We start from the raw sequence: 16,974 nt of genomic DNA, 5'->3' as shown, positions 1-16,974 counted from the left end.
CGTAGCATAAAACCGAATGATTAGTTATGCTCGACGAGAATAGAATATGTCGCGAAGAGGTATACGAGTCGCGGGGCGTGGAGGGCCAATGGACCATTGACTCGTAGCCCCTATTCCAAAGTGGCTGATGGCCAAAGGCTGTGGTGCGCTCGTAGGACAACGCTGTGCGCTAACACAGAATGGAAGTTGATCCGCTCGCTGAAACAGGGCACCGAGATCTTGGGGGCTAAGCGGTTTCAGGAAGCGGGAGAGGGGGAATGGTGGTGACGTCTCACAACCCTAGACAGGGGGAGCTGACGAAGTCCGTATTTTTGGACTTCGCCACTGAGTCGCCCACTGGCACTGGTGGACACGTTGCGATGCCTTTGGTACGAGCTAGGACACAGGTGGCACTTGCGTTGGCGATGGAGCTCCTTTGGTAATAACGTGAACTTCGGTTGCCTCCACCGGCTCGCTCAGTACTAAGGCATGATGAGCGGATGCTCGTACACATGACCTGAGCAGACGGTGATCTTGACTGTGCACACGAAATTGACTGGCAGCCCGTCGTAAGATGCCTGGTGTGGCTACTCTGTCCTCGTACAGTACTGTGAACACGACTGTGGCACAACGGTGTGGAGCGCAACACCGCTCTGTTTCACCACCAGCGACAACACCTCGAACATTAGGCGCTACCACTGGGAGATGGCTCGATGATTGGGAGTCCGCGCTGGAGATCGGAGCCCGCGCAGCCTGCAAGGCCCCGCTTAAAGCCTTGGGGATAGCTCTCTGATTCGGACTGGAAGCACGCTGTTTCCTCCTTTCCGCAAGTGTTCCTGCCAAGCTCGAATGTCAGGCGTTGCTATGCAGCGATAGAAGCCTGCCGACGGGGCTGACCAGGCTTATCAAGTGGATTGCTATGCGAGGCCGTAGCTCGTAGCGGCAAGACCCTGAACGTTGCGTCTTTAGGGGCAGTCCATATGCGCCTCTGCTGCATGGCCAATGTCCGAGACCTGCAGCTTTGTTCAGTCGAGGCTCGAATTATTTCAGCCCGACCGTCAGCAATAAGTAAACAGCGACGAACTTACTGTACCCGCGCAACCACCACCTGGCCATATCCTTCTCGTAGAGCTGACTCCTTCCCCTCCACCTTTCCCTTGAGATATTACACACATTCGTCCTCCATCCTCACCGAACCTCACGCGGACCTCGATCTTGCCTGAGCCCCTCCCTTCCTTTATTCTCACGGACCTTGTATTCATTCCTTTGTCCACTGAGACGAACACGACTCCCACAAAACAAGGCGAGCAGTGCCTCTTCACATTCACTACGCTGCCTCTCCAGCAGAGTACAACCAGTCCAGACACACGCTTGAATATTCTGCAAAATGTGGTTCGTATGTCCCGTCGTAGGAATTCTGCACAGACATGCTGACGGGGAACAGTGGTATCTTCGGCTACATCAACTACTTGGTGGAGAAGGACCGCAAGTTCATCCTAGATACCTTGCTCAATGGTATGTCGAGCCACTCCACCGGTCGCCTCAAGACTGCTCACTCACAGCCACATTCCAGGTCTTTCTCGTCTGGAGTATCGAGGTTACGACTCGGCCGGTCTAGCAATCGATGGCGACAAGAAGAATGAGGTGTTTGCATTTAAAGAGGTGGGCAAGGTGGCCAAACTCCGCGAGCTGGTTGCGCAGTCTGGTGTCGACATGACAAAGGTTTTCGACTCTCACTGCGGTATCGCCCACACCCGATGGGCCACCCACGGCCAGCCATCCAGACTGAATTGCCATCCGCACAGGTCAGCTCGAGACGTCCACACGCCCGGCAACTTGTGACTGACTGATACCAGATCTGACCCCAAGTGGGAGTTTGCCATTGTCCACAACGGTATCATCACAAACTACAAAGAATTGAAGGCCTTGCTCGAAGGCAAGGGCTTCAAATTCGAAACCGACACTGATACCGAATGTATTGCAAAGCTCGCCAAATACCTCTACGATCAACACCCAGACATCGACTTCACCACCCTCGGGAAGGCCATCATTAAAGAGCTGCAGGGAGCATTTGGCCTGCTTATGAAGTCGGTCCACTTCCCCCACGAATGCATCGCTGCTCGCAAGGGTTCTCCCCTGGTGGTGGGCGTCAAGACGGCCAAGAAGATGAAGGTCGACTTTGTGGACGTCGAGTACGGCGAAGAAGGCGGTGCTTTGGCTGCTGAGGTCGCCAACCACAATGTTGCAGTCAAGAAGTCAGCGAATGGATTGTTGGCTCCCGGCGGCCTTCTCGCACCACCCGATAAGTCCCTCCTCCACCGATCTCAATCACGAGCATTCCTGTCAGACGATGGCATGCCTCAACCCGCCGAGTTCTTCCTCTCCTCTGACGCTTCGGCCCTGGTCGAACACACCAAGAAGGTTCTCTACCTCGAGGATGATGATATTGCTCATATCCACGACGGTCAGCTCAACATCCACAGATTGACAAAGGACGACGGCACTAGCAATGTCCGCGCAATCCAGACAATTGAGCTCGAGCTTCAAGAGATCATGAAGGGCAAGTTCGACCATTTCATGCAGAAGGAAATCTTTGAGCAGCCTGAGTCGGTCGTCAACACCATGCGTGGCCGTTTGGACGTAGCCAACAAGACTGTTACTCTCGGTGGTCTCAGACAATACATGAGCACCATCAGAAGATGCAGAAGACTGATCTTCATTGCCTGCGGTACTAGCTACCATTCGTGCATGGCGGTTCGTGGTGCCTTTGAGGAACTGACAGAAATCCCGATCGCGGTTGAGTTGGCCTCCGATTTCCTCGACAGACAGGCGCCGGTGTTCAGGGACGACACCTGCGTGTTTGTGTCACAGTCTGGCGAGACTGCCGATTCATTGATGGCTCTCCGATACTGCTTGGAGCGTGGCGCGTTGACTGTTGGTATCGTCAACGTGGTCGGTTCGTCCATTTCAATGCTCACCCACTGCGGTGTTCACATCAACGCCGGACCAGAAATCGGTGTCGCGTCCACGAAAGCCTACACATCGCAGTTTGTGGCGATGATCATGTTCGCCCTGTCTCTTAGCGAGGACCGGGCTTCCAAGGCAGCTCGCCGCGCAGAGATCATCGACGGCCTTGCCAAGGTCAGCGATCAATTCCGTGAGATCCTCAAGCTCAACGACTCGATCAAGGAGATGTGCGCCAAATTTTTGCAGAACCAGAAATCCCTTCTCTTGCTCGGCCGTGGCAGCCAATATTCAACCGCTCTGGAAGGAGCCCTGAAGATCAAAGAGATCTCGTATCTGCATTGTGAGGCAGTCATGTCTGGAGAACTCAAGCATGGTGTATTGGCGCTCGTCGACGAGAACTTGCCTATTATCATGATCTTGACCCGGGACAACATCTTCGCCAAGTCATTGAACGCATATCAGCAAGGTAAGCAACAGTTGATTCCCTCCTCAGTGCGTGCTCTAACACTATAACAGTCATTGCTCGCGGTGGTAGGCCCATCGTGATCTGCAACAAGGACGATCCAGAGTTCCCTCCTTCGAAGACCGAGCTCATCGAAGTTCCCCAGACGGTGGACCTCTTGCAAGGCCTGTTGAATGTCATCCCTCTGCAGTTGATTGCCTACTGGCTTGCCGTCGCCGAAGGTCTGAACGTTGATTTCCCGCGTAACTTGGCCAAGTCTGTGACTGTCGAGTAAGTGTGGTGTGTGGACCGGCCAACCAGGCAGGTGTTGGAATCATTTTGACGGAAGCATTTGGGCAAATGGGCGCAGGATCAGGGCCGGGTGTAGAACTATCAAGGTACCATCAGATGCCAATACCCAGTAGAAGAATCGCAATTTGTTTGTCTGTGGTCTCTGGCGGTCCTCGAACCACCTCTGTAAATCTGACACTGGTCAGAGCTGCTCGTCGCTAAGGCTGAGAAAGTGGAGAAACTCGATGCTCAGAATCGAAGTCGCGTCTCGGCCTTCTCTGGCTTTCCAATGACTCCTGTAGTTCTAATGCTGTCGCGACGGTGACCCATTGGGAAGACATGTCGACAGAACAGCCTGCTGGCATCGATCGTGGCGTTAATCATGGCGCACAGCATGCCTCTCTCACCACAGCCAAAGCCGCCACGTCGACCCTGTCGAGACCGACGCGGCCACCGTGGCGTCAGATGGAGTCGCATAGTGTGCTGCTGTTTCTGCTCGCGTTTCGTCTCGTGAATGCCCTGATTGTGCAGACGTTCTTCCAGCCGGATGAGTACTTTCAAGCGCTAGAGCCGGCATGGCAATGGGCGTTCGGAAAGGAAGCGGGAGCATGGATAACTTGGGTGCGATCAAACGAAGTCTCCAATGTCTCGACGGACTCAAGCTCATGAAGAACAACAGGAGTGGAAGCACCATCTGCGATCAGCCATCCACCCGGCCATCTTTGGGATATGCTACCAGCTGGCGGATGTGCTCGCCGGGCTCCTCAGGCTGCAGCATCATCCTCGAGCGGAGGTTCTTCTTGCTGCGCCCAAGATATTACAAGCTCTTTTCGCTGCGCTGAGCGACTTCTACACCTGGAAGCTTGCCTCTGGCATCTACGGCGCCCAGTCTCCTGCGGCACTGACCGCCCTCGCTCTGACGGTCGCCAGTCCGTGGCAATGGTTCTGTTCGACAAGAACTTTCTCCAACTCGCTGGAAACAACCCTCACAATCGTCGCTCTGTACAATTGGCCATGGCACTGGGCACTACCACTTCGCAACCGTGAGGAGACTACAGCCCCCCCTGACGACCATGTTGTCCGCAGTCGAGACAAGTCGGCCCACAGAGCAGAGTCCACAGACGACCTCACCAGGCTCAGAAGAAGCCTGCTTTGCGCGGCCGTTGCTGTGATTCTACGCCCCACGAACGTACTCATCTGGATGACCCTCAGCTGGTATACATTTGTTTGGAACTGGGATGGTCCACTGGAGGAGAAAAAGATGGTCGCGCGCGAGACGGTGATCTGTGGAAGCACGATTTTGCTGCTCTCCGCTGTGGTCGATCGGATTTTCTACTACGCGTGGGTATTCCCGCCTGTCAACTTCCTGCGCGTCAACGTCCTGCAGTCGTTGGCTTCGTTCTATGGGAACAATGACTGGCACTATTACATGACGCAGGGGTACCCTCTCCTGCTGACAACGGCGCTCCCATTCACTCTGGTCGGACTGTACCGTGTGTGGCAATCGGGCAACGAGAGACCCATCGAAGATGCCACTCCAGCGGGCCGGATCGCGCTCAGGTTGCTCGCAAGGACATCACTCCTCGTGCCCGCTGCGTTCTCGCTCATCTCGCACAAGGAAGTCCGCTTCATCTACCCGCTCCTCCCGGCCCTGCACATCATAGCCGCCCTCCCGGTATCGTCTTTCTTCCTATCTCCCCCATCACAACAGTCTACCTCTACACAACCGGCCTTGAGGCGACGGCCGATCCTACTGCCCATTTTGGCGCTCAACGTCGCAATCGCATACTATACCTCGCAGATCCACAACTCAGGCATCATCTCCCTCACGACTTACCTCCGCGGGGAATTCGAAACCCACTACCTCGCCGGGCAAACCAACATGACGATCGGCACACTAATGCCCTGCCACTCCACGCCCTGGCGCTCTCACCTACAATATCCCGCCACATCCGACGAGCCAGGCATCCGCGGCTGGGCATTGACGTGTGAGCCGCCGCTGGACCTCAACCAGACACAGAAGCAAACGTACATGGACGAGGCGGACCAGTTCTACGCGAACCCCGCCACGTGGATCAAGAAGCACATGAGCCGCCACATGCCACTGGCTTCGCAACAACCCGACGACGGAGCCATGGGAGGGCACGCACAGCTCCCGCGCCATCATCAGCAGCATCGTCATTCTCGCTCCTCAGGGCACAAGAAGAAGATCGACACCCTCCCCGCCGAGGTGTTGGCGAAGGAGCGCGAAGAGACCTTCTGGGCCACGCGCACGGGGCGGCGGAAACCCTGGCCTGATTATCTCGTCTTCTTCGCCCAGCTGGAGCCCACGATGCAGGCTGCGCTCCGGGGTTCCGCGTACGCAGAGTGTTGGAGGGGTTTCAATTCCCAGTGGCATGACGATTGGCGGAGGGTAGGCGACGTGGTTGTTTGGTGTTTAGACCCCACTCTGCAGGAGCTGTGGGCTAGGAACAGCAATAGTGGTACGCGAAAGCAAGTTGCGGCTGGAACTGCGTACGCAGATGGGGCTGGGATTGAAGCGGAAGAAGAGATCGAAGAAGGGGCCAGTAGTGGGCACAAGATCCTGGGACGAGGGCATGCCAAGAGCGGAAATATAGACGCGCAGAAGAACGCGAAGAAGGAGCAGAAGGATGACTCCGTGTCAGAGGGCCGCACCGAACCTTTCAGACGGGTCGTGGAGAAGCCGTTCTGGAAACACAGAGAGCCAGAAGCGGACTGAGATAGACGGAGACTGCTGAGCCCCGAGTGGGAACTAGATCTATCCTTGGTGCTCAATGGCAACACCATTTGCATAGAGCGCGTACACCGCAGGAGGGAGGGAAAAGCAAGGAGTTTACAGTAGATGGAGGTACTCCGTACATACGACGCTCATTCCCTTGGTCGCGTTGGGCCGGATCAACGGTACTGTATACTCATCCCCCATCACTGGATCCCTCGCACCATCGTTGTAACCGTCCAGATTAATGGGGTTTCCCAAGTGTACACGAGGTAGCTACAGTAAGTAGCTGTATGGACTCGGGCTGTTCAGAGGTCATCAAGATCATCATTTTTCTTTTTCCCTTTCGGCGCCACAGACTGGAAAAGAAACCTTTTGCGACACAGCACTCATCATCACGCCCGCTGTCAAACTCCATGCTACCATCACGCTATATGCCATATGCCATGTGCACGCTCACGTGGGTCGTCACTATACAAATCGTATCTCCCCAGCCTGGGGCCTCTCCGTAGCCCCCATTGCGTCGCATTCAAAAATCGCATGATATTCTCGTCCGTTCATCTGCGATCAGTCCAAATCGACGTCCCGTTTACTTCCCGCGTGCTCCCCCTCATCCATACCGTGCACTTAGACTCGCAAACGCGTCGGGACTGTGCCTTCCTGCGTCAAGATTGTTCACTGCCATGCTCTCGCTGCTCGCATGTCGTGCTGCAACCCCTTGCGCTGGTCGTTGCTGCGTGGACAAGATTTGTCCTTGGCTGTAATTGATCGTCGTGCCAGGTAAACCGCCGCCCGGGACAAAGCCGTGGCCGATCTCTTGGACCTGGCCGAACGGATTGGTCTGCTGGCCATGTGCGTATCGCTGCTGGGGTTGTTGGGCTTGGGCTTGCCCGAATGGTGAAGGTTGGGTTTGTGCCTGCGGACCAGGCTGGGGCGGAGGTGATGCGAACGGACTCGTACCACCACCGAAGGGATTCATGGCTGCACTCATGTTCTGAGTTGCAGCATTTGTATTCGTCATGAAAGGGTTCCGATTCCCGCTTCCGCCTGCGGAATGCATGTTCGATAAGCTGACTGGCATGGTCGCGCTCCGTTTCGGTGATGGCAAATTCCCGAACGGATCTGATGGCATTGGCGAGAATTGTTGTTGGTATTGTTGTTGGTATTGTTGTTGGTATTGCTGTTGTGGTTGCTGTTGTGGTTGCTGTTGCTGGGGTTGCTGCTGTTCAGTTGCTGGCTCGGGGATGGACGCTAGGCGTTGAGACGTAAGTTGCGGATAATTATAGAGTGCAAGGATGGAGGTTTTGTCGTGGCGACCACTTTGTTGAGGCATGTGCTGGAACTGCTGGAATGGCTGCTGAGTTTGTTGCGGATATTGTTGTTCTGATTGTTGCTGGTAAGAAGGCTGGTGCTGTTGTAGAAATTGCGATGCTTGTCCTTGAGCCTGCTGTTGTGGCGGCGCCTGTGGTTGAGCTTGCGCATACTGGGTGTTAGGGAATCCAAATGGGGACTGTGCTGTTTGGTAACCGGCTGGCTGAGCCTGCTGCTGTGCGGCCTGCGTCTGGAAAGGATCATTTTGTTGCTGGGTCGTCTGCTGGGGAGTCGTACCGAAGGGATCTTGTGGTTGGAATTGCTGCTGCTGCTGCTGCCCAGGCGAGGTCTGTGTAGGTGGAATGCCAAAAGGATTAAAGCTTGCAGGTAGCGAGACCTGCCTTTGTGGTGGTTGTGGTGGTTGATTGAGGCCTTGATTGAGGAATGGATTTGTTGACGGAGACATAGGTACTTGGGATTGGGTGAGGAATGGATTATTTCCAGTAGACTGAGCTGAAAGTGAGGCCGTTTGGAAGAAAGGGTTGCTGGGAACGGGAAGCGCTGGCGGCGAAGCCACGAAGTCTTGATACTGCGTCGACGTGACTGGAGGCGTCATTGAGTACTGAGAGCGAGGATCCTGTATGGGGGCAGGTTGACTGGGATATCCCCCAGTGCTGTGAGGAAACAATGCTTGTTGAGGCTGCTGTGATACCTGCATTGATTGAAACGATTGCTCAAGCCCTGTCGTCGTACGGTCAGGCGGAGCAAAGGGATTGTTGCTGCCAAAGGTCGTCGTGCTTGTCGGTGTCGAGGGTTCATGTGGCTTGCCTAATGACAGGCCGATTGTAGGCTGACTCGCCGACTGCGTGAAAGGGTTGTAGGATGGCTCAGGAGCTCTAGAAGTCGGGGGAGGTGCTTGAGCTGAAGCCGACCTGGTATTCTGCCTCGAAGTAGTGTCTCCATTCTCTCGAGGTCCCAGTCGAACTAGAGTCTCGACAACCCTCTCCACATTGCCGTTCAACCGTCGAAGCAGGTTTGCGTTCCGCTCAGTTTCGGTGAAGCCCATGTCTCGCAGGGTCGCCAACTTTCGCTCCAGCTCCGCGTCCGTCATCTCATAGCGCGCGTCGTCCATTCTGGAATCGTAGCCCCTGGTAGGTATGGGGAACGCGCTATCCACCCGAGGTTCTTGTGATTTTTTCTTCTTATCAGACTTGGAGAAGGGATACGCCGACGACGACGCCCTCAGGCCAAATCCAAATATCTTGCCTTTCTTCGTAGGAACAGGAGGCGGAGGTGAATCTGGGTCTTCAAGAGGCGGTCTCGGAGAGTAAGCGGTGGGTGAACTGTCGTCTCGCTGGGGAGGCTGTGGTTTCCCATCTGCCAGACTCTTTTCCTGGTACTTTTTCCGTATAAATCTTTCCATGGCCGAGTCTACTTCGTCGGCGTCGAGCGGCATGTCGGGTTTCTTATTCTTGGGATTGTACGCTTTATTGACTGCATTGTTGCCGTTACGCTTCATGCTCTAATGAGTCGTCAGTGAATGCGCGGGCACTCGAAAGTGAAGTCCGTCAACTCACCTCAACCTGTTCCGACGTCCACGTGTCCATGCTCAAGGACTTGACTTTGGAAATATGCGTTCCCAGCTTGCGATGCAACGAGGCACATCGCATACATAGAAATATGCCCAGATTCCAACTTGCCCACGCTGGGTTCTTCGCACCACAATCGGCGCACTGCGAGTTTCCGGCGACTGACAGTAGTTGATGGAGCTCCCGTTCATTTCGTGCCTGCGTTCTTTTGCTCATCGAAGAAGCCATCCTGAGCTCTGCAACGTGGCTCCGACCTTGTGGCGAGAACGAGGACGGGACAATCGACATTCGGAGAGGAAGCAGAATCGGTTCGCGAGATTGAGTCGAGATGACCGCGACCGTCTCCACCCACGGATGGAAGAGCTACAGCTACAGAATCTTGTCAATATCTCGTCATGTCTTCAGTCCATTCGAGACAGATTACGAATGTGCCCTCGCCGCGCTCTAATCGTCTAGCTTGAGCTATCCTTTGTTTGTCCCATTCTCCAATTACGGGGCGCAGGACGGAGTACGGGATCCCGTTTCGGCCCATACCCTAGCGAATTGACTACGGTTACAGGTAAATTGTTCTTGAAGAGACGAACTCTAGGTGCACTTCAACGAACAGAGGGAATAAGAAGTTAGAATTATTCGAACGACCAAGCTAGAGCTCCGACTCATCGTTATCTGCCATTTCCTCGACATACGGAAGCCCAAGGCTATATACAATCTGATCTATGCAATTCCTACCATGATGTTCCAAAGAATGCCGGACGCCAACAGCATGCTGCCACCCTCACCACTTGATGTTTCTGACTCCGGGAGGTCTTTCAAGACATCTCCGAGTCACCATCACTTCTTCTCGCGGCGGAGTAGTCAATCCCATAGCCCCACATCTGTTGAAGCATACCGTATTGATGCTCGATGGGCTCCTCATCCGACAAATGCCACCACTCTCGGCTGTTGTACACCGGATCTGTTGATTTCTTGTACTCTTCCTGCTGCATCATTGCAGTCCCAAGATCCGTGACTCCGTTGCTATTGGGGTACGCCTCATAGCCATGTACTATATAGGGCTCAGCATTGTGTTTCGTATCGTACCCAGGAAACGCACAGAGGTTCTTCAACTTCTCTTGTTCCACCATCTGCAGCCGGTACTTGGCAGCTTCCTCTTCTCTTTCTATGCTCGTCTCTGGCCAGTTGCTGAGGTGGTCAGGGTGCATCTGACTGCCATAAGTAAGGGGTGCTATCTGCCAAAGCTCTATCAATCTTGCTCTCTGCTCGGGACCGGCATTCTTGAACAGCTGCAACTGTGAAGGAAAAAGGGCCGACATATCGATGCTGGCTCGTTCGAGGACGGTCGAGACAGGAACATCATTCGGTGCTTGATGAGCAGAGTGGTGATAGTGTTGAGTGATGTACGTAATAGGCGCGGACTGGGGGACGACCTGCGGTGTCGGAGGCATGGACACATCGTTCTGAGGGGGGCTGAGCTGGAGATTGCGAGTCATCATATTGATGAGGTCGTCTTGCATCTTGATATCGCTCTCCGAGGCCGATAGTCCGCACTATCACAAAGAATCAGAAGGTCATGAACCGGGAGTGGATGCGAACAAACCTGTCTGCAGTGAGGGTTTTCTTCAAACGCCGCCAGATGGTTCGAGAGATCCGTCTCGAGGCCACAGTGGTGGCATTTGTAGAAGACGGAAGAAGCCATACTCCTGAAATCTGACGACCTCAGATATGGCAACACCAGCGGTCAGAGATCCCTTGTCTGCAACACAACGACAACCAGGCAGGAAGAGGAGGAAGCAAAAATTCGAGGATTTAGGCTTCAAATTCGTATTGTACTAACTAACAACACTCTGCTACAGGAGGTCCAGGAGATCCAGGCCTGTGGTGTCCGGATCCGGGAGACGTGGTCCAAGCGGCGCCGAAGTTCCAGGACAAACACCGATATCCAAGGATCCAGAGATCCAGTCCACGGGGTTGTGTGGTCCTAGAGGCCTTGGACAAGGAAGCTGTTGATCTGTTTGTGAAGACAGGGTCAAGATGGGAGAGGATGGGAAGGATGAGGGAAGGAGCGGGGTAGGGTGGCTTCGAACCGAGTTCTTGCAAGTCGGCGGTGTACGCAAGGCGGTTCTCAGCTCAACATTAAAGCGTGAAGAACCAGCTGGCGTAGATGAGAGGCAATTCTTCAAGGATGGCAAGGAGGACGGTATTTGATCAAGATAAGTCGAGGAAAGTGCGAAGGGAGAAGCCTGTCTGAGGATTACGACACATAAGGAAGGTGATGACACGTTGCGTCGCTGCCCAACCTAAACCCTCCGATCAATTTCAGCCTCGCGCCAAGGCGTTAGTGCTTCGAACAAGGCTGAGAAACGCGGCATCACGAGTGCCTGCCAGTGCAAGGCGCGCGCACCCAGCAATAAAGTTGCATCTTCACAGAGATTCCTGTTGGCACCCGAAGCAACGTACTCAACGCGCCTCGGTCTGTCTTTCACTGAACTTCAGGTTGCGGTCCTAACAAGTCCCTCTCTCAGAGCTCTTGGCCAAAATGGTGTGTATTGCGATGTTGTTCTGGTCTCGTACGGTGCTAACGGTGTTTTGTCCAGACGTCGATAGGCACTGGCTATGACCTCTCCAACTCCGTCTTCTCACCCGATGGTCGAAACTTTCAAGTGGAGTATGCGGTAAAAGCAGTAGAAAATGGCGGTACCTGCATTGGCATCCGGACGAAGCACGGAGTTGTTCTGGCTTGCGAGAAGATCATCACCTCGAAGCTACTGAAGCCCGGTGCCAATAGACGGATCTCCACAGTGGACCGCAATGCAGGCATTGTTACTTCAGGCCTATTACCAGATGGTCGTCATCTCATCAACAGAGCAAGAGACGAGGCGAGCAGCTGGAGACAAACTTACAAAGCTCCCATTCCCACCTCCGCCCTAGCATCGAGAATCGGGAGCTATGTGCAAGCATACACCCTCTACTCCAGCGTACGGCCCTTTGGCGTCACAGCTATCTTGGGAGGTTGGGACTCAGAAGCTGAGCTGGGTGTTGACGGTCAGGTCGGAGAAGGTCCAAAATCGGGTTCAGGTGGCAAGTCTGACGACGAAACAACCAAGCGAGGTGGTCCTGGTCTTTACATGGTTGAGCCGAGTGGTCTCTATTGGGTACGCACATGAGGATGGAAAGAAAGGCTCAAACTGACAAAATCCCCAGGGCTACTATGGTGCTGCAACTGGCAAAGGACGACAAGCTGCAAAGGCCGAGTTGGAGAAGCTGGACCTAGGTTCACCTACCTGCGCTCTCACCCTCAAAGATGCGGTCATGGAAGCCGCCAGGATCATTTATGTCGCACATGAAGACTCGAAAGATAAGGAGTTCGAGCTCGAAATGAGTTGGATCTCTAGCCTGGATGGGCCGACAAAGGGTCGACACGAGCAAGTGCCACAAGAGCTACTCGAAGAGGCTGAGAAAACAGCCAAGAAGAATCTGGAAGGGGACGATGATGACGACGAGGAAGAGGATGCAATGCAGGAGTAATGGGTCCCGCCGCGTCGGCATTGTAGCATTGTTGGCGTTCGATATGGTCAAGAGGTCGATCTTTTCAGAGCTGCCGAAGTAGAGGCTGTATGTGGTCTACCCGTGTGGCCCTGGAGCTCGCTGCAAGCCTTCGGCGGACACCAAAACTTTTCTCTCGGCGCTGGGACAGGCAGGCACGGCGGCTGATCTTGTTGTATCACGTCCCAGCAATCTTGCCTTCTCCCCAGCCCTTGCGCTTGACTCCAAGCTCAACAGCTGCATTGCCCCAGTCCTCGCCATGGTTGTGTCCCTTTGCTTCTTTCCCTGTGCCGCCTTCAAGACCGGCTCTCGCCAGGCCTTGACCCTCGTTCAGCACTGTCAACAAGCCGAAGATAACAGGCGCGCCCGTGTCCAGCTGTACCCTCATGAGGCCATGGCTCACCGCATCGGCGATATATTCAAAGTGCATTGTTTCGCCCTTTATCAGCACACCAATCGCTATTATGGCGTCAAAGGTATGTCTCAATCCCTTGGCCTCTTTCTTCTCTGGCTCCGGAGGTCCTGGTTGCAGGCTGCCATGCAAATCCGTGGTTGAGTTGCTTCCTCCGAGAAGGTCCCCGATTCCGCTTGCGAGGTTGCCCACGCCCCCAGCAACCGTGCTCGCTGTGCTCTGTATTTGCGATGCCTGGTAGATTCCCCGGACGGCGAGCGGGAGCTCGTATGAGCCGGGTACCGATTCGACGACGATGTTTTCCTCCTTCACGCCCTGAGCCAGCATGGCTTTCTTTGCACCACTGACCAAGGCATCGATCATCGTGGTATTCCACCGGGCGTGTACTATGGCGATCCGCAAGCCAGAGCCATCGTGTTTCTGAGCGGCGCCTGGCCCTTTGAGTGAGGCCATCTTTGAAGCTACCGGTTAGAAGAGTGCCTGATGCTGTGTGCAGTACTCCGTACTCTCAAGAACTAGACGCAAGTGCCTGCGGACAGCCCAGAGAGCCTGGCTTGGCTTGTCCCGCGCTTAGCCGCAGATGCCCTGCAAGGCCAAGGGCGTCGTCAGCGGGGCAGCATCCCATTTGCCCCTCGAGCAACCCCTCCTCTTCCCATTCTTTTGCCCTTGCATACGCTCATCACGGCCGCCCAACAGACCAACCAGCAAGCCTCACCAGTCTCGAGCCAGTCCCATCTCGCGTCCACATTACGCAGGCCAGACGTGCGGCGACGCTTAACCTTGCTTTTAGCGATCATTCTCCTTCCCTTAGGGATACACCTGCACTTAGAGGCATAGCATACCACATCAGAAAGAGTCCCAATTGTGTAAGTGAATTGAAATCTCTGCACATGACCTAAGGTGGACTCCGTGATGATCGAGTACATATTCTGACTTCGCCCACAGCCTCTTCCACGGCCAGAACGATTATTTCACTGCCGGAAAAAGCACAAGTCCACCTGCATTCTTTCAGTATCAACCAATTTACTGGCCAATCAGCTTCGCCTCATTACCGTGCACACCAAACGTTTGAGAATCCTGCTGCACAACCACACTACCAAGCAGGATGGCACCCTCCGCAACGACCAGTGATAGTGCGAATGGCATTACCAATGGCTCCCAGTTAAAACCAACGGCTCCCGTATTCCAACCCGCTGGCAGCGTGAACGCAGGTGTTCATCGGTCAAAATATCATGCCTCATCATCCGAAGAAGCCATTCATGCCGAACACGAGTATGCCGCACACAATTACCACCCCTTGCCTGTCGTCTTTGCCCGAGCACTAGGGACAACGGTGTGGGATCCCGAAGGCCGCCAGTATCTCGACTTTCTCTCTGCTTACTCCGCCGTCAACCAAGGACATTGCCACCCCGAACTCGTCAAGGCTCTAGTCGAACAGGCATCGACATTAACACTGAGCTCGAGAGCATTCTACAACGATGTCTTCCCTCGTTTCGCCGAGTTCGTTACCGGGTACTTCAACTTCGACATGGTCCTGCCAATGAATACGGGTGCCGAAGCGGTGGAGACAGCCATCAAGATCGCCAGGAAATGGGGTTACAAATCCAAAGGCATAGCTCAGGGCGAGGCTATCGTCCTCAGCGTGGCAGAGAACTTCCACGGGCGGACCTTCTCGGCCATTTCGATGTCCACAGACCCCGAGTCCCGGGATAACTACGGTCCATACCTCCCTGGCGTCGGTAGCTTCTGTCCAAAAACTGGCAAATTGATCCCTTACAACGATGTCGAAGCTGTCCGAACGGCTTTCGAGTCGCACGGCGACAAAATTGCAGGTTTCCTCGTTGAGCCTATCCAAGGCGAGGCCGGTATCGTGGTTCCTGACGACAACTACCTTTATGAAATTCGCAAACTGTGTGACAAGCACAATGTTCTCCTGATTTGCGACGAAATCCAGACTGGCATCGCCCGCACTGGGAAGCTGCTCTGCCACGAGTGGGCTGGCATCAAGCCAGACATGGTCCTACTCGGCAAGGCCATTTCAGGTGGCATGTACCCGGTCTCGTGTGTGCTCGGCCGCAGGGACGTAATGCTCACAGTCGAGCCTGGCACACACGGATCAACGTACGGGGGCAATCCACTGGGCTGTGCGGTCGCCATCCGCGCTCTCGAGCTCGTCCGTGACGAGAAGATGACCGAGCGAGCTGAGAGATTAGGACAGATCTTCCGCGATGGGCTGCAAGATTTGAAATCTCCGCTCATCACGACGATAAGAGGGAAAGGACTGCTGAATGCTATTGTGATTGATGAAGAGAAGACGAATGGACACAGTGCGTGGGATTTGTGCATGTTGATGAAAGAAAAGGGATTGCTGGTAAGTGTAACGGCGGGCCTGACGGGTTCTTTTACCACTTAGCATGGCCCTCCCGTCGGGGTTTATTTTTGCTAACATGGGAACTAGGCCAAACCAACACATCAGAACATCATCCGCCTTGCTCCACCGCTTGTCATCACTCAAGATGAAATCGAGCATGCATTGAGGATTATTGGTGAGGCCGTGGAGGAGTTGCCGAACCTGCAGGGTGAAAAGGAGAAGAAGGTCATTCCCGAGGATGAGAAGAACGTCCACATAGGAGTGGACAACTGAGCTAGCACAGTTGAGCATTGCTGGCACTTCGGGCAGCATGGGATGAATATAGACATTATGAGCATGAGGCTATGATGCATCTGATTGTGTAGGATTATAACCGGCAAGCAGAATGTGGCACTATCAAAGGAGTTGGCACCATCAGCACATGAACTGTGAACAAGGAGGTTGCTGGCAGTGGGGTGATCACCCACTTCAGCTGCAACATCTTGTATAAGAGCTCGAGGTCTATGCCAATAGTACGACATGGGCGTAGTGGTCACATAAGGTGATCGAACCGACTCTTGTATGTACCCTGTGCCTTGTTAAGCGAGAAGACAACCTCTTCTCTTCCCGCTCAGCATGACCTTCTCGGCCCGCAATTCGCCGCCATCGAGCCAAGAGTTGTGCTTGGACTTAAGAGCCCCTTGGTCTTGTTTCCCTCGTTTCGTGATGGCTTTGCGCCTGCCGTCCCTGCATCTGCAAACATATACCCGATGTACAGCAGGTCATGGTTCTTAGACCCTTCGCGGCGCTGGATTTCTCGCCTCTGAGAAGGATCGCCGTAAGATTGAGCCGAGGGGATTGATGGCGGGGAATCGGCGCGGTTGCAAGGAGCGTTGGACTCATGGTTGTGCTTGCTGTTGTCCTGGTGGCTCCCATTGCCATGTTGATGTGTCTTGTTGGAATCGTGGTTGAGCTCAGAGCATGGTTGGCGAGTCTTGATCTCACCAGCTACTTCCGACTTCGCTGAGCCGGTCGTGCCCGCCCTCGACGAGTGTGGCAATGCGGTAGATGTCTGTGATGCTGCTGTAGTTGCCATGTGCACACAGTGGAAACCGGTATCGCTGGTGAGGTGGACGGTGCTCCATGGCTGCTTCCTGGAGTCCTCGGCCATGAACCGCTGCATTGACAAGAAAGTCCCCTGCACTCGGAGGCTCTTCGTCTTCTTCTCACTTTGGTTCGCAGACATATCGCTGGGGCAGATGACGGCTTCTATCCTAGGCGTCCTGCAATGCAGTTCATGCCTACCTTTTTAAAATAGGACAGCATCTTCGTATCCCAGCGGTGTCCTCCAGC

The 16,974-nt window shown here is 54.4% G+C and overlaps 8 protein-coding genes across 8 annotated transcripts; 4 read left to right on the top strand and 4 right to left on the bottom strand.

Moving 5' to 3' along the window:
- Nucleotides 1-1,406: 1,406 nt before the first annotated feature.
- Nucleotides 1,407-3,683, top strand: G647_01427 (glutamine-fructose-6-phosphate transaminase (isomerizing); the record flags this gene model as incomplete). Its single annotated transcript, XM_008724827.1, has 4 exons — nt 1,407-1,494; nt 1,553-1,784; nt 1,836-3,412; nt 3,463-3,683. The coding sequence occupies 4 exons, from the start codon at nt 1,407-1,409 to the stop codon at nt 3,681-3,683; spliced, it is 2,118 nt and encodes a 705-aa protein (XP_008723049.1).
- Nucleotides 3,684-4,018: 335 nt separating this feature from the next.
- Nucleotides 4,019-6,419, top strand: G647_01426 (uncharacterized protein; the record flags this gene model as incomplete). The annotated part of the gene is made up of 3 exons (XM_008724826.1): nt 4,019-4,300; nt 4,359-6,139; nt 6,248-6,419. The coding sequence occupies 3 exons, from the start codon at nt 4,019-4,021 to the stop codon at nt 6,417-6,419; spliced, it is 2,235 nt and encodes a 744-aa protein (XP_008723048.1).
- A 607-nt stretch (nt 6,420-7,026) lies between these two features.
- G647_01425 (uncharacterized protein) lies at nt 7,027-9,334 on the bottom strand (the record flags this gene model as incomplete). The annotated part of the gene is made up of 2 exons (XM_008724825.1): nt 7,027-9,249; nt 9,305-9,334. The coding sequence occupies 2 exons, from the start codon at nt 9,332-9,334 to the stop codon at nt 7,027-7,029; spliced, it is 2,253 nt and encodes a 750-aa protein (XP_008723047.1).
- A 791-nt stretch (nt 9,335-10,125) lies between these two features.
- Nucleotides 10,126-11,012, bottom strand: G647_01424 (uncharacterized protein; the record flags this gene model as incomplete). The annotated part of the gene is made up of 2 exons (XM_008724824.1): nt 10,126-10,863; nt 10,914-11,012. 2 exons carry the CDS (start codon nt 11,010-11,012, stop codon nt 10,126-10,128), a joined length of 837 nt encoding a protein of 278 aa, XP_008723046.1.
- Nucleotides 11,013-11,852: 840 nt separating this feature from the next.
- Nucleotides 11,853-12,841, top strand: G647_01423 (uncharacterized protein; the record flags this gene model as incomplete). The annotated part of the gene is made up of 3 exons (XM_008724823.1): nt 11,853-11,855; nt 11,911-12,468; nt 12,518-12,841. The coding sequence occupies 3 exons, from the start codon at nt 11,853-11,855 to the stop codon at nt 12,839-12,841; spliced, it is 885 nt and encodes a 294-aa protein (XP_008723045.1).
- Nucleotides 12,842-13,037: 196 nt separating this feature from the next.
- On the bottom strand, nt 13,038-13,724 carry G647_01422 (6,7-dimethyl-8-ribityllumazine synthase; the record flags this gene model as incomplete). The annotated part of the gene is made up of 1 exon (XM_008724822.1): nt 13,038-13,724. The coding sequence occupies one exon, from the start codon at nt 13,722-13,724 to the stop codon at nt 13,038-13,040; it is 687 nt and encodes a 228-aa protein (XP_008723044.1).
- A 652-nt stretch (nt 13,725-14,376) lies between these two features.
- Nucleotides 14,377-15,915, top strand: G647_01421 (ornithine aminotransferase; the record flags this gene model as incomplete). Its single annotated transcript, XM_008724821.1, has 2 exons — nt 14,377-15,642; nt 15,730-15,915. The coding sequence occupies 2 exons, from the start codon at nt 14,377-14,379 to the stop codon at nt 15,913-15,915; spliced, it is 1,452 nt and encodes a 483-aa protein (XP_008723043.1).
- Nucleotides 15,916-16,252: 337 nt separating this feature from the next.
- Nucleotides 16,253-16,867, bottom strand: G647_01420 (uncharacterized protein; the record flags this gene model as incomplete). The annotated part of the gene is made up of 1 exon (XM_008724820.1): nt 16,253-16,867. One exon carries the CDS (start codon nt 16,865-16,867, stop codon nt 16,253-16,255), a length of 615 nt encoding a protein of 204 aa, XP_008723042.1.
- Between the last annotated feature and the right edge of the window lie 107 nt (nt 16,868-16,974).

This window comes from Cladophialophora carrionii (genome assembly GCF_000365165.1).
Source record: "Cladophialophora carrionii CBS 160.54 unplaced genomic scaffold supercont1.1, whole genome shotgun sequence".
NCBI classification, from domain to species: Eukaryota; Fungi; Ascomycota; class Eurotiomycetes; order Chaetothyriales; family Herpotrichiellaceae; genus Cladophialophora; species Cladophialophora carrionii.
This window is presented reverse-complemented; position numbering and strand designations above follow the sequence as displayed.